The sequence below is a fragment of the Pholis gunnellus genome (assembly GCF_910591455.1).
Source record: "Pholis gunnellus genome assembly, chromosome: 15".
In the NCBI taxonomy this organism is placed as follows: domain Eukaryota; kingdom Metazoa; phylum Chordata; class Actinopteri; order Perciformes; family Pholidae; genus Pholis; species Pholis gunnellus.
The window spans coordinates 12,256,620-12,272,607 of NC_136542.1; the positions used below are offsets into that span (position 1 = coordinate 12,256,620).

The window sequence follows — 15,988 nt, forward strand, 5'->3', positions numbered from 1 at the left end:
GAGACAGGTCTGCTGACAATCCTCTGCTCTCTATTGTGAGGCTGTCACATCCCTTACTCAAATCCCCGGCCCACTTCTGTCATCTGCGCTCCCCTGAGTGGGTGTAATTACATTAAGGAGTCAATGCTAGCTCAAACTTCCTCTACACACATCTCCATCCTGCTGCATATTTTAGCTTTTCCATAATCCTGACCTAGAGCAATAATAATGACCTGTGTACAAGGGGCCGACCCCCTAATAGCTCCAAGACAAGACTTCGCTTACTTCGGAAAAAAACAGGCAATTATGAACCATTTGGCTTGCTATGTTTTCTGCTTTGTCTGTATTCTGATTACATTTAGGATTTAGTCAAATATCTTCTGGGATCTGTGCAGCCATGGTCAAATTCATATCTGTTTTGATGAAAAAAAGAGATGGAATATAATTTATTGAATGAGATATAGCCTACGACAAAGGTGGGTTTAAGTGGATGTCAATGAAAGATCTCTGTATATTAATCTTACTGTAAAAGATGAGGAAAAGGCAAAGGCGTGTAGCCACGCTAGATAAATTATGTTTTATTCAATAGGGAGGGGCTCAAGTTCACCATCTTAATCTGATTTGAGAATATTCACTCGGCTTGATAATTGCTTTACCACCAAACCTGTAGTTTAATTGCATCACTTGGTTAATATCTGCATTCGGCTACTGTTAATCTAATTCTGTATGGAGGTGGGTGAGCATTGCACTAGCGTTGTCTAAATTGAGTTAAAGGCTATCGTTTTCAGCAGATTTCCACAGATTTCCACAGCTCTAAATGGATGATTTGCTGGTGTGCAAAGTCCCTGAGGAAATCAAAGCCTGATAAAACATTAAACTAAAGTGACAAAAGAATTGCTGCATCAAAATAAAACATTAGTCATCTTGGTTTTACCTCTGCTTTACAATGACGTATATAGCATTAATAATAAGCTATTCATCCTTGCTTCATTATAGTGGAGCAGCTCAACAGAAACAGATAAAGAATGCACTTGTTACATTCTGTAATCTATTATAATAGAAGGTTTACAATTCCAGTTTGAAGTTATTTGACACCATCATGCATTTTACATTACAGTATCAATACTTATTTTTCACAATAAAATTGGAATTATTTTCAGTCTTACGTATTTTACGCAGCTCTGATGTTTAGAGGGATGACTGTAGTTATATCCTCCGTCACTGAGTTAATGTTACATATGATCTTATAGAGCAAAAACTAAAAGTTTTCCAATAAGTGAAATTGTTGCTTCTACAAGTGGAAATGCCCATTTTAAATGTAAATCAAGGGTAGCTGAGGAAATACAGCTGTAACAGCTTCCACTTGTATGAATTATCTCATGAAAGATCAAAGTACTTCAGGCCTTATGTTCAATCATGTACAACCTTCCTGAATAATTCTCCATAATTCCTCGATTGATTAGATCATCACAGTGTATTTGAATCATCTGGAGTACCTCACATTGCTATTCTGGAGTATGAAAAAGAAAGGAATAAGCTCCAGCACAAAGCTAATGCACCATCCCTCTCTTCTCCTCATACATAGGCATCAAAAGTATTTATCCATCCTCTGTCTTTGGAGAGTGAAAACAATGAATGTTGCATGGATTCTCTCGCAAGACAAAAAGTGCCAGGTTTGTTAGGAAGGCTCCGGACCCCCCGCATAGAACCTCCTCTGAAGTTACTCTGAGAAGAGAGGAAATGCCTGCCTGCCTCATCGAGACCCTGCTACTCCATATTCATGTGTGGATTTGGAAATGGAGGGGGACTCACTCATCAAACATGGCAAAAAGTCGAACGAGGAGCAACTCGTTTTTTGGGTAGGGGGGGGGGGCCTTTTTCAAGTTTGCAGGGGTGCACCGTCATTGAAAGAATACAAAATAGCAGGCACACTACGTGTTTGCTTTTGTGGTGCAGAGAATTAGGCCTCCTGTAGTAAGCCCCCCATGTCCATAGAACAATAAATGCAATGTACTGGTGCCCATCTGTGAGCCAATGGGCATGTAGGTTAAAATAAGGTATGTTCAGGCGCATTGTTGGAACATTGCTGAATTGAGGAACCTGGTCTAAAGTCAATGGTGCAATATTTTCTTGCCATTTAAAAGCCACATTATCGAGATAGTAAGATGCACCTTCATAGGCGGACATACGTAGAGGCTCATATGCAGTCAAATGGAGATGTTGATGTGACAGAGGATTGGGAGACGGTGGAGGCAGATGCTCCCTTCCCTTGCTTCACAATATGCCACGGTAACATTGTAAAGGATAGTTCGGGTATTTTGAAGTGGGGCTGTATGGAGGTACTTATCAGTGTATTGCCTACAGTAGACGGCAGTGGGCACAATCCCAGCTCAGAGAAACAGGCAAGAGCACCAGCACGGCAGCAAAGCAATATACTGCTGTGGACGGGGAAGCAGCAACATGTATTTTATCCCCCGTCAACAGACAGCGACAAAATGTTTATTGTGAGCCCTCCTCAGAAAACTCATCAATACAAGACAATTCTAGGACTGTGGCAAATTGCTAGAAGCTTCATTTACATTTAAATTCTAAAACCAATATTTTAATAATTTTATTTGCACGTCTGTTGCAGATAAAAATAAGGCTGCACTAATATTATAAATATTTTACTCTTTGTAGAAGTACAATCCTGTCGTGGCTGCGTAGGATTATTGTTGTTTCCGACTTGTGCGATCCAAACCTTTCCAATATCTGCAGAGCTATAGTTCATGTCCAAAAGGCTCATTTATTGAAAGAAATGTGTTTTTATGTGATGAAATATTCTGCTTCAATATGTATTGGCGTTTAGATTAAAATTAAAACGCCTGCTTCTCCAATTTGCAAAATCTGCCATTTAAATAGCAATGCTGCCACAGCTGCACATGGCTTTTAAAACGAATCGGAGATGACACATTATGTCCAAAGCACACCTATGATTAATTAAGAGGGTATATACAAGTCCCCTTGGCCCTTACATTTTTCTTTGCGTGCAGATTATGCATCGTTTAACTAGCAAACGCAAAGTTGGACTCACCCTGAATGCTCTTGGGCTGTGTGTTGTAGACCGTGCATTGTCGACCATGCACTATAAATGGTTTAAATAGGGCCCATAACGCTTTTATAGAACTAGCCATTCATTTTGTGATCAAGGTAACCTCAAAGCTACAGCCAGTCTCCCTTGCAAACTGACCAAGCTGTTGTGGGTCCTTCCATGTTGCTCATCAAAAAAGGGGTCACGGTGTCTCGTTCGAGTAGAAATAAAGCTTAAGGTTGGAGGATGTTGCACTGCAGTGTGGCAAAAGCTGAGCCGGGAGCAACTTTCTGATGGACAACCCTGTGTTTTTAACTGAAGCCCTCTGCCGCAACAACCGAGCTTTGCCCGTGCAGGGGTCTCCTTGAAAGAGATTGAGCCTGTGCTTTCTGACGCAGTGCTATTGTTGGTCTGAACAAGGCCCGAGGATACACGCGTCATGTTCATGAGTATCACGAACCATAAAGGTTCCTATTCAAGAACATTACAGATGGTTAGAAGGTCTTTTGAACAGGCAACAATACACACAAAGCATTTTGTGTGTGTGTTTCTTGGCCGTGTATGGCAAGGGGACGAGAGAGGACGGGGCTGGCTGCCAACAGATTGTCAAAATGCCCTCAGTGCAGAGTCCAGCTGCTGATTGTGCCATTTAAATGTGCTTTTATCCCTTCATTATTTCCACAAAGAGAAAGATGCATTTTCATTAAAAAAACATCTTAATTATACCACTGTTCAGATCAGTGTTGATTGGACTAGTGGAACAACCATTGACGTTTTACATGTTATTAGATCGAACCATACTCTAGCTCTTTAGACTGGGACCATCATACTCAGAGACGGACCCTGTGGGCCCTAAATGCGCCCGCATTTTTCAAAGTTTTCTTCTCCATGCTGAGGAGGGAGTTTTCTACGGGTTCAAGTCTATTGCAGCTGTGCATAAGCGCCAACATCTCAGCCAAGATAAACTCTCTGCGTGCCACTGCAGCCAGCCTCGTCACATGAGATGTGTAACACTACCACACAACTGCAAATAAGATATGACCCAATCAAAACTGCAGCAACTAACCAAGACCCAAGTGTTTCTCCTCAAGAATTGTTTGTCTTCAGCCGGTTGTTATCGTGTTACCCACTCCATCAGAGCATTTGGAGGTTTTATGGTGATGTGATTTATATGGGCTTGTGGCACATTAATGATGCCAGGGAGCCTTGCCTGCCATCCATATTCATGAACAACTGTGTTTGGGGAGCTGTGGAGATGGGAGGAGGAGGGACTGCCACACGTCCGCCAAAAGTCTCCCGAGCACAAAGTGTGGCTGGTGGAGCTGCTGAGGCCTCAAGTTCACATGCCTGTAGGCGATGGCCCACCTGTTCATCCAGATAGTCGCATTCCCAGAGAGAAGATCAATTCTTACGAATGAACAAAGAAGCAATGCGCTAAATTCTGCATGTCCAATGCGCAACTGCCAAACTTTGACCATAGCGGCTACTTGCACAGAATACAAGCTTACAGATAGTGACAGCTTAACAATACATATGGTTATACGGTATGTGCCATTTATTTAAAAAATATATATATATAAAAAATATAAATATATTTTTTTATGATTGATGTGGCTGAAAAACTGAAGTGTACCACTCTAGATTAACCATTTCATAAATTATTTAGAAGGAGTTATCAGAAGCTAATATGCTAATATCATTTTGGAGACGTTGTAAGAGGATCTGGTTTACTGTACACTGCAGGGAAGAGGGAAGCAGGAAGCAAAATGCATGTGGAAATAAATCAGTAAAAAGCTCTTCAGCTCCTGTTAAGACATTTACTTTTCTGTAAATATGGCCAAAGAGGGATTGCTGTATAATTCCAAGTACAAAATTAGCATGGTCAGCACATCTCTCATAAATTAATGGGTTCCCCAGGATATGCACTAAAATGTTCAGAACTGCGATGCGATTGTAAAACACTGACATTACGCATTTGCCTATTTAAATACTTAACTCTGAGGTCTGGCGGCAATTTAACACCGCCATTCATTCTCGCCTATATCAATAGAGAAGGCAGCAGGATTTCACGTCCTATTAGCGATCATGACCCAATCAATGAGCTGTGCCTTAAAGCAGCTGACGGCTAATTACGAGGGCCGATCTCCGTGTGCCATGCCATTCAGGTAACCAGTGGTAATTAAAGAGGAGGAAGAAATATCTGCTGAAGGTTGTTCATAGCACAACAGAGGCAGTGCAGAGTGAATTGCATGGATACTCCAGGGTGAGGCCTAATTTGCTCCTGAGCAAATCAATAAAACCATTTCATCTCAGTTGCTGCGGAACAACATATACTAAAACACAATGAACATTACCTCGGGGAAATTTGCACAAGAAATAATCTTACTGCGGCTATTTTGAGCAAAGTTCTTCATTTGGAAAAGAAAGAGGCCGAGTGTTGTCAAGGACATTATGTGTTGTTCTATCCTCAGAGGTGTTTCCATCCACTTTCATTAAAGTAACAACAAGAACCAAAGTCAAATTACTGTTGTTCTACAACAGCACGAAACAAAAGAAAACATGCACTTTGTTGTAAAAACGGTTCTCGCTATATGACAGCTAACAGAAGAGTTATTCATTCTTTGAGACCAATCATAAAAAAGGAGGCTGGTTACTAGAGTCTGTGATTTTAATACCTTTGGGAATCTGCTTAACTGTACTAGCTTCCATATGGGGCTCCACAGAGAAATATAATCATAAAAGAAAAGTAATTAGCAGGATCCTCTTGTAAAATAAAAGTCATCCACAAATCCTTTGATATTCAAAGATCTTTGCGCACACAAGCGTAATAGATAAGTCATCATTTCAGAACAAGATTTCAGTATACTACAGAAATGTGGAATTCAACATGTGCACACATTCAGGTTTCCTCCTCATTTCTGTCACTCTCATCCAAAAGCCCACACTAGGCTCCAGCAGTGCTGCTCATTACTGCAGTGGCGAGAGCTCCTTCAGTCGGGGTGTGGCAGGAGTGGATGTGTGTGCCTCTGATAGGTCAGAGAGGTCATGCTTTCAAGTGAAGGAGATGAAAGCTGTGGTTGTTAATTCAGGCAGGCGAGAGACGACGTTGTTGACATGCAGCGACTGGTGGCGGCCATACGTTTCAAGCTGTGGACGAGGGTCATCGTGTCGGCAACAAGTGTCAGCACAGGATGGGCGGGATGGGGGGGGGGCATTTCTCATCGCGGCTATGTTTAAAGTTTGTCACTCAAGCTGAAACTTGGAGTTCTGTATGCTTCACGCGTTTCTATACTTTGTCTAATGCAGTAGCAAACTATCAAACAACACCCTCTGGTCAAGAGGCTGATTTAAGTAAACTATAGAAGATATTTGAATATGTTTGAGCACATTTTGTAAAATAAACATTTTTGCAGCATCATCTCTGGCAGTTATATAATTCTTTGTTGGAGTAATCAATTATAACAATAATACCGATAACGAGTTGTTGCAGGGGAAAGTAATGATAGCAATAACAAGGAAAGTAGGTAAAAACAACACTTAAAAGAGGGAGGAATTAAATGAGATATATAAATAAAATACAAGAAACACTAAAAACAACTAAATAAATACATTTTTAAAGATTATAGAGGGGTGTAGCTCTTTTTAAGGCAATGTAATAAAAAAATACTACTTTACAAGTTAAAAAATATAGCAGAATATTTCAGTAGTTGGACAAATTGCTTCCATTTTAACATGATTGCCAGCTTTAATGAAGCACAGACACTAGTAAGAATGATGGTCCATCAGTAATTCAGAGGACACATTTTTTCTCCACCTTCTTTTGGCTATGAATGAATAGCAGAGAAAGAGAGAGGGGGGGGGGGGATTGTATCAGCCTGCCAACCAACTCAAACAGACAAACAGCAGGACACACGCTGCCTGCCAGACAATCCACCATCACGGCAACTGTTGCCACGGCACGGAGCTGCCAGCCCACTTTTGATTAGCGAGCGTCTTGGACGCGATTGGCTACAGTGTGAGCGGTGAGGTAAAGAAGGGTCTTAAATGTTGCGTAATTAACCTCTTCACTTGCACATATTCCACTTCATACATCACAACTACTGACAGCCTCCTGTCAGCAACCTGCACCAATCATGCTCTAATGTGGGAGACCGAGAGGCAACACAAAGACCGTGTTTGGGCTGTCACCACTGTGGTGCGTCTGAAACCGTCTGATGAGACAATGCACTGTATCTCAGTGGTGACAATGAAGGGCCTGCTGCTATGGAAAAAGCTCATGGGAAAGAGAAAAAAAAACACCTCACAGCTATAATCATCATCATCTACATGTGTCAGTGAAAACAGCACACACAATCAAAAGGTGTGAGCGAGAGGCAGACGAAAGCATGATGGGTAGGACCGGGCTTCGGCTGACTGGTGGATCAACCCAGAGGTTGGACCATGACAGTTTCATTATACTTTTTTTTAGACGTGTTAAAATAATGCAAACTGTGGGTGCGATGCAAAAGATTTCACAATACGGTGAAATACAGCGAGACATAACTAAAATATACCATCATCACTGCAAACTGCTCATTACATGAACTTCTCCTTTTGAAGGAGAAAACAGAGCTGCAAAGATTGTGTGAGATTAAAGTTATCGTATAGATATAACAGTTAGTTGTTGTATTCTGCACACAACACTGCAATTTAGTATTGCCAAATCCAAAGTCAGCAAACAAATCAACAGAGCATATTGTGTAAAGACACTACTTAAGATAGATTTCACACACTTGACGGTTTGGTTCACAGTGCACAAGGGTTTCTGAGAAAGAAATCAAAGCCCCTCAAGATGCACAAAATGATTAATTCCGGTAAAAAGAGAAATAAACGCGCATAATTCTTCTATCCAATGAGAACGAGAATCAAGTAGCCATGACAGTGACCTGAAATCACATTAGCCTTGCTTTTCATGAGTCACAGTTCATCCGGGAAAAGATGGTGGGTGCCAATGCTCTTATGATTTAAACATGTACTGATCTAAAAGGACAGGATGTAAGAAACATGACTTGCCAATCATAGCTCACTGAATGTGAAGTCAGCCAAGCAGAAAGAAAGTGCTTTACAATAAAACGTGTCCTGCAATCTGCTGATGCAAGTATCCATCACACCGTCTGTCAAAATGCAGTCCCCAGGTGGTAATCTTTCTGAAACTATATGCTGATAGACGTTTTCATTTAGATATTCTGATTGCGGCGAGTAAGAAATGCTCCACACTCAACAGTAAATTCTATTTAGCCGTAACAACACAGACAACCATCACGTTTTGGACTTTACATATCGTCATATCTTGGTGCGTAGTTTGTTTGACCCCTGATCCCCACACAGGGCAGAAAGGTAACAGATTAAACCATCAGGCACAAGCCTTGTTCCTTGAGTCCGTGGGCTAGGGTTGAGCTCAGTGGAGTGAGGAGCCACCCTGTAGCCCTGCTTCTGCTGTCCACCAGATGGCTGCTGCTGGGAGCCAGCTAAGAGCCTGCCTGGTGGCCACTGAAACTTATACGTAAAGGGGGCTGTCGGTTATGAAGAAACGTCTATAGACAGACTCATTAAAAAGGGTCTCTTTCATCCCGCCTGCCCATCTGTTAAGAGAACACAACCTAATGGAATGACTGGCTATTCAGCTTCAATGTGCAATTAATAGTAATATCCCAATGAGCACTTTTTCTGGAATTAAATGATTTAGCTTCATCTATGTGAATATTGTTTTTGTTTTCTGGCCAGTGATCTCCTGAGTGCAATTTGCAGATCTTTAAAAAAAAAGGTGGAAACCTTCGAAAAAAACAACAACAAAGACCTGCATAGGACAACACCAAGTCATTAACTTGACTGTTGTGTACTGCAACCTGCGCAACTACTGATGTAAGCCAGGACTTCACCCTGTCTATGTTTTCTGTGTAGAACCTTTTTTAAATCATGAATATTCATTGCACATTAGCTCCTCACATCAGTATTCTGAAAGCACTTTAAAACAGTGTTTCTAAACAAAGCCTTTATGTAAATCAGCACTTATCTACAAGTAATGTGGACCAAGGGACTACGAGACCACTGATAGAACAAGGTCAGTGCATGTGCTGGAGAAAGAAGTTCTCCTCATCACTCTTTGACAAGGTCAGTCAGTGCATCATGTACTGAGCAAACACAATAAACCAATGAATAACTAGCATTCTGAACCACATACTGTCATCAATTGTGGTCAGGACCCGGTCGACGACAGAGAAAATAACACCAGGATAAAAATGTAATGCTTCATCCGTGCAAAAAGATAAAACATTCAACTCTCCTGTGACTCATTCGTCCACCAGCACTGTGTGACTGCAGCTCACCGTCAGACAGCATCAGAGGCTGCGTTTGTGTGCACATCTTCATCAGCTAGACACTCATTACCTCGCCAGCCTGCAAGCTGTCAACACACAACAGGCTGTTTGAACTCCTGACCCACATCCTGCTCGTCCTCCTACTCGGGGAGTTCAGCGATGGTAATGAAAGGGAGATGATTCACATTACAGTTTGTACCAGTATAAATGATTAGCCCTATATCATCTACATCATTACAACTTAATGTATAATGTGGCAATGCTTGCAAGTTCCCTAGCCTCTCTTGCCCCGAAGCTTGCTAAATTACACACAGTAAAAAAGGTTAAATCTTCAGTGGTGGGTCATTACAAGTTGTCTCTGAACGGCTAATTAATCCACGTTCACATTATGGATTGCTTTGGTTTGATTTACTGCCTGTAGCGTTATCTCAGCTCAGTGGCATGTTGTCGGACTTGTATGGCCACCCATCCTGAATTTACAGTACACATGGCGGAAAGCCTTCAGGACTACAACTCTTAAAATGTTTCTGTCTCGATGCAAAACTCCTCACACATGCAATCTGTTCCGAGGATGGAGATGTCAATGGTTACGACCCCCCTGAAGCACGACCACGCAGGCACGGACCGTGTGTGTGTGGGGCTTACATCTTGCCTAGCCTCTGATAATTTAAGGACTTTTCTCCACGGCAGCTTGTTTTAATTACTGAAAATAAGTGGCAGCATTTGGTCAGGTTTATGGGACTTCTTCAAAGTGCAAGCTTGGTTTAGACCGACCAATCTGTGGGACTGCAGAGCTGTAAATCCAAAAAGTGAGCAACCACTACCACTAACAATGCCCAGGGCAGATGCAGGCAGCCTAACACAGGCAGCGGTGGATAGAGAGGGTTCAAAAGCTTTCCTTTGATATGAAAGTTTTCATTCAATACGTCTGAAGCTAATAACATTCAGTCTGAAGACATGAGGTCATCGAAAATGATGAATACCAAAGGAATTAAATAGTCTAAATGCAATTTTCTTTGAGAGATTTGGACCAGCATTTGTAGGCTTTAAACATCTCGTAAGTGTCAGAGCGAACTCTCTGCTGTGACTCAGTTTGACAGGATAAACCACTTTCAACCATATTTTCCTTCCCTGCACTGATTTAAACTTGCCTATTGGCCGATACAGATTACCGATTCAATACCACTGCATTAAAAAGAATAAAATGATTCCGTCTCATATCTATTTCATATTGCTGTGAAAACATCTCTTTCAAACAACAGTATTTAATCAAGTTTCTCGCCAAAAACTGAATTTCATAAGACTACATTTGATCACGATACTAACTTTATAAAGTTACTTTCGCCAAATACTTATTTTTACTTAATGAAGCCTGAATGCATCATAATGGGACTTAATGGAACCTCCGTTAACAATTGTTAATCATGTATTTTTATGCTCCATCGTTAATCCTTAATGTTTCTGAGTAAATGTAATTTGCCAGGCTGAACACCCATGTGCCTTCCTCTTTGCTTACTTGTTTCTACTACACTGGTAACCCCGTGTTTAACATCACAATGCTATGTATTGTGGGTAATTCCCTTGGGCAAAGTCTGCAGAAATGTGGACTTGTGGCTCAAAATGTCTTCGAGAGCGCCCTCAAACACTCAACAGTTTGACAGTGGAACAGCCCTAAACCCTCACGGACTTTGCCAGAGCGCGCCTCAAAGTCTCTGAGCCCATGATTTTGGAGATTGGGACCCTTTGACTTTGAGACGAGGGAATACTGGAAACAAAAAATGCAAGAAAAGATATCAATTGGATTGAATTGGAGTGGATTGGGATTGCTTTTGGATGAAAAACTCAGAGAGGAGTGACTAGAGTTCCAACACAGGGTCATTGCTGGGTTGGGGTGAGGGGGGGACTCCTGACTTCTCAGTGAACTAATTTCTATTCCCATACAACATCCAACTCCCTCCTAATGATGAGAGCCCTGAGGCAAAGTAGGCTGGGACACACGGGACTGACTGTGCTCAGCAGCCATCAGACGTCTGCAGCAGCCCTCGCCAACTGTTACCACTCAGACACAGACTTCCTTAAGAGCAACGAGGTGCAGTCTGAGCCGACAGGATCTTGAGCGGTTTGTCAAAACAAGGCTTTTGCCGTCTGCCAAATCACTACAGGATGAAGACTAACTGAATAAAAAGATAGAATTTCCGACATCGCATTTGTCAGAATCGGGTGTAACGAGATTCCTCTGTACAGTAAACTGCCTGGAACTGTTATCACAAGAGTCAAAAAGAGCCAAAAACCCACCAGACTGAAAGCAAAAAAAATAAAGACATAAAGTCACCCAAAGAATTTGATTTGAAACACAGTGACCAGCTGGTCTTGCAAGTACGCCAAATTAACCTCTTATGCTTTTGATCAAAACAGAATTAACAGGGTGGAGGCAAGATGTTATTGCACAGCAGGGTCCAAGTTCTAGCTGAACACACACACACACACACACACACACACACCTACAGTATAATGCTCAACAGGACTCCATGTATCACACTGAGCAGAAGGCCCTCCTGATATAGAGAGTAATTAATCACTCCGGACCTGCACCTTCTCTTTTTATGTCAGTCCCTATCAAGCTCAAACACTTTAACAATTTTGCCACTGCTGATTCAAGTAGCAGAGACAACTATATGTTCTCCAACAAGGAGCAAGTCGTCGTCCACAGTTTGAGATGTATAAGGGTTTTAAACACTCCAACAAAAACAATCTTTAATGTCAACTTCATCTGACTACTGGGTCCAGCAGTCACTGCAACCTACAGTAGCTATTGACCATGTTCATCTCGTAATTTCATGTTTGAAACTACTACAAAAGCACCTTAAAGCAAAGATATACAATGATATAGTGGAATAAACCACTAATGGTGTTATTGTGTGGTGTGAAGCTAATTAAACAAAAGAGTGGGCACCCACTACCTCTTTTTCATGAAAGGTGTAGCTTAATTACATGGTTTCAGTGTGCAGTATAGGCACACAGGTGTTTTCAATTATAGCTGGTTAGACCTCTGTATGGTTAAAGTTGGACAGAGCTATGCTCGCTAGGAATGGCACGAGGTCTCCAAAGTCATGTAGGCCTACCAATACAGTGAATACAAATATAAGATAGTTGGCTTGTTAATTCAAACATTTTTTTTTAAAAGACTCTTACCTCTAATGTTGTTGGTATATTTACACGTTCAAACGGCTGGTGGTTGTCTTCGATTTGAGATATCCGTCTGTCTCCGTACAATGGTGGTGAATGATATGTAGTTCTGGTGCACGTTCAATACTAACATATTACATCAACAACAACAAAAAATTCAATTGCGACATTTCTTTCCTGGCACAATTTCACCGCAGTCCCAGTTGTAATCCACAGAAGACGCTGTGAACAGTATTTTAATTATCTAACAGTTGGAATAAATTGGCCGCAGTGTGCTCAGGTGCATCAGGAGACTCAATCAACAGTCTGACACGCCCCCACAAAGCCTCAAAGAAGAGGTCAATGCGGTGGGGCAACGTTTGTTACAGGAACACTTCATCCTTAAACTGGCCGTTTGTATATCAATTACTCACCTGGTGTTACCTTTCTTCTTGAAGAGAACTTTTATCGCATGCCTCCGCGGGGAATGGAGGGTCCCAAAACGGAGTAGCAGTTAACGTAAATGGAGGCTTAACAACAGCAAAACTATTCCGTATACAAAATGTAAACACAACTCGCGCAGTATAGTATAAGTCTCTCTTATCAAATCGTATACTTACTCAGTAGTTCCCAAACGCATGCATGTTTGCAAAAATATTTGTATTAGAAACACTTCCTCTGCTACCGCTCGCGCATGCGCAGTGTTCATGAGACTGTAGCGGCAGTAATATAAGCATTTCTCCGGATTTCCTTATATACCTTCATGTGTAGGTAAATACATGTCAATTTAGTTACAAATGTAGCCTTATTGTTACTCTTGTTTGTCTAATGCATATACTATTATACAGACTTTAAAACCTTACAACATAAGTATTCATAATGGGCCACTTTGTATTTCCTGTTGAAATGATTGTTAATGCAGTAGCTGCCAACCTTAACTTGGACCAAAGCTGTTGCCCGAGCAACAGAATGGGCAAGGTCTTTCGCCTATTGTGTTGTTTTATAATAAACTAATGGAAATCTTATGAGTTTATTGCATAAAGACCAAAAATGAAGGTGTGCAAAAATAAGCAAGCTAAACCAATGTCCGTGTGTCAAATACTGCTATGTATATGAGATTTAGAGCTGCCAAAAATATAAATGTAAATGTTTTGATTTCCTGAGAAGATTGGTTGGCCCTTTTTTTCTTTGCAATGGTGTGGAGACAAACAAGACCATGAATATAGAATATGTGAACCAGGAAAAAACATTCAACTCTGATTCATCAGTAAGAAGAAACATTTTATTCACAGGTACTGTAAAAGTAAAACACAAGCTGCCGTATCATACATTTATACACAGGGTTTGAAAATCCTATACAAAAACAAAGATATCCGAAAATATGGGTTTTGATATGAAATATGACCTCACATATAATTTCTTGGAAAAAAGGTCTTGGTTTGGTAATAGTTATTTAATTTATGAGCCTTACCGCACATAAGTGAAAATTGAAGTTATTGTAAAAAATTAGAATGGTAAAAATGGAGTAGAAATTATTCTTAAAAAATGATTAAAAAACCTCATGCAGCATCTTCAGAGAGGCCCTGAGAGAGTACATCAAGAAAACAAAGTCATATTTGTAACAGATATAGAAATCAAACATACTAAAATACAACAAAGCCAGTTTGTTTTACTCAACAATCATTTTCCCGATCATCTTTGTTCTCTCTGTGTCAGCCGTTTGATTCATTACAAGCACATTCTGGCAGCTACAAAGAGCTGATATCATGATTGATTTTCCTAAACCATGTCACGATCATTTGCTATTATTCAATGCATCATTTAACAGGAAACTAACAATTCTTGAGTCTATGAGATCACCTTTGTTGATTTGCCTATTAAAAAAAAAGAAAAAACAGGGGACAAAAGAGGCCAAGCTGTGTTGCAGCCCTCAAGTCAGCATTGAGGTTCTTACAGTCGTTGCAGTAAATGTATTGGAATGCATAGAGCTGAGGCTTGGTAGCACTTGAAAAAGTGTTGTATAAGAGGCCAGTAGACTTGTGCTATTTCATCTGTTCCTCTTTGTTTTACAGTGTATAGATAGCACCCAGTCCGAGCCAATTCGGAGAGAAATTTGGCTCACTGATGAGCACTGCTATCAGTGTATCCAGTCACCATGCAATCCTCATAGGCTAGTGTAACAGGGAAGGTTAAGTCTCTCAGGGTTGCTTGACCACATATTGTATTGAGGCACCAGAGTGAGTGGCTGAATCAAGAATAATCACCCACTATCCATCACAGTGGCCCTCTGATTGATATGTTTTGGCGTAATCTCTCTTTTTCAGTGAGATAAACACGGGCAAGGACAGCTTGAATAAGCCTTCCTTCCCCCAACATAACTGCTGCTCTACCTTAGTGCATCCACTGAGACCCATTTCGATCAAGGCAACTGGAGAGAAAAACATTCACTCAACCCTGCTAGCTTTCACAGGCCAGCTGGCAGGCATTGAGTGACAACAGCAAATGCAGTCCTTGATGAGATAACATAGTCCAGTTTGAAAATCTAGAAAAACTACAGAACCAGAGAGTTAAAATAAGGCGCAAGAGGCTGAATGAACATGGATAAAATGCTGACTGAGGTTTGAAAAAAGAGAAAAGGCAAAGTCTGGGAGCGCAATAACATTAGCTTATTGCTTTTTTTCTTTTTTCTTCTTTATTTTTTAACCTTGAAAGGATATTTGTACACACCACATAATCATATAAATACACTATACAATGCAATATAAAATATTTTTCTTAAAAGCAATATGTTCAGGGTTTGCAAAGGTATGCGTAGGATACCCGCACCGTATGAAAAATAATGACTCAAAACAAAACAATACAAAAGGCACTTCCAGGTGTTGTTCATTGACTCTTGAGTAAGTGATGGCCACTGCATTGGTGCTCACGTTTAATTTCTCTGCCATTAAAACATGTCCCGAACAACGAGGCACTGTAGCTGGGTGGTTAATATTTCCTCTGTTTTCATGCGAAGATCCACTCTCATCTCATCTCTGTCACTTGTTGTTCCTCATTCCAGTGATATCTAAAGACTGAATGCTACATTTAATCATCCTTTTGTTTTCCCACTTCCTCGCTTTTCCAACTCGACTTTCTTTTGTCCTCAGACTTCGACTTCACGCAGTCCCTCCTGAGCACCAGATTTTGGCATGCTGATGTCAAAGCAGGTCACCATCATGACACGGGACTTGCATAGATTGACACAGAACTCCAGTTCTTCTGTGGCCTGTGCCAAGGCCTCCAGGTACTCTGGAGACTCTTTATCCAAATCCTGGTCCACTTCAACTGTTAAAAAAAGGGATATGTAATGTTTGGTTAAATGGTTTGTCATCAAATATCTTTTCAATTTTAGAGATGAACTTACAGTAAAAGAACATTT

At 40.9% G+C, this 15,988-nt stretch overlaps 1 protein-coding gene across 1 annotated transcript in view; it reads right to left on the minus strand.

Annotated features, from left to right (window-relative positions):
- Window positions 1–13,844: 13,844 nt before the first annotated feature.
- kif26ab (kinesin family member 26Ab) overlaps window positions 13,845–15,988 on the minus strand; it is a 38,847-nt gene continuing 36,703 nt past the window's right edge. Inside the window, exon 14 of the mRNA XM_079174936.1 lies at window positions 13,845–15,894. Within this exon, the coding sequence (XP_079031062.1) occupies window positions 15,713–15,894 (182 nt within the window). The 3' untranslated portion in view covers window positions 13,845–15,712. The remainder of the gene's footprint in view (window positions 15,895–15,988) is intronic.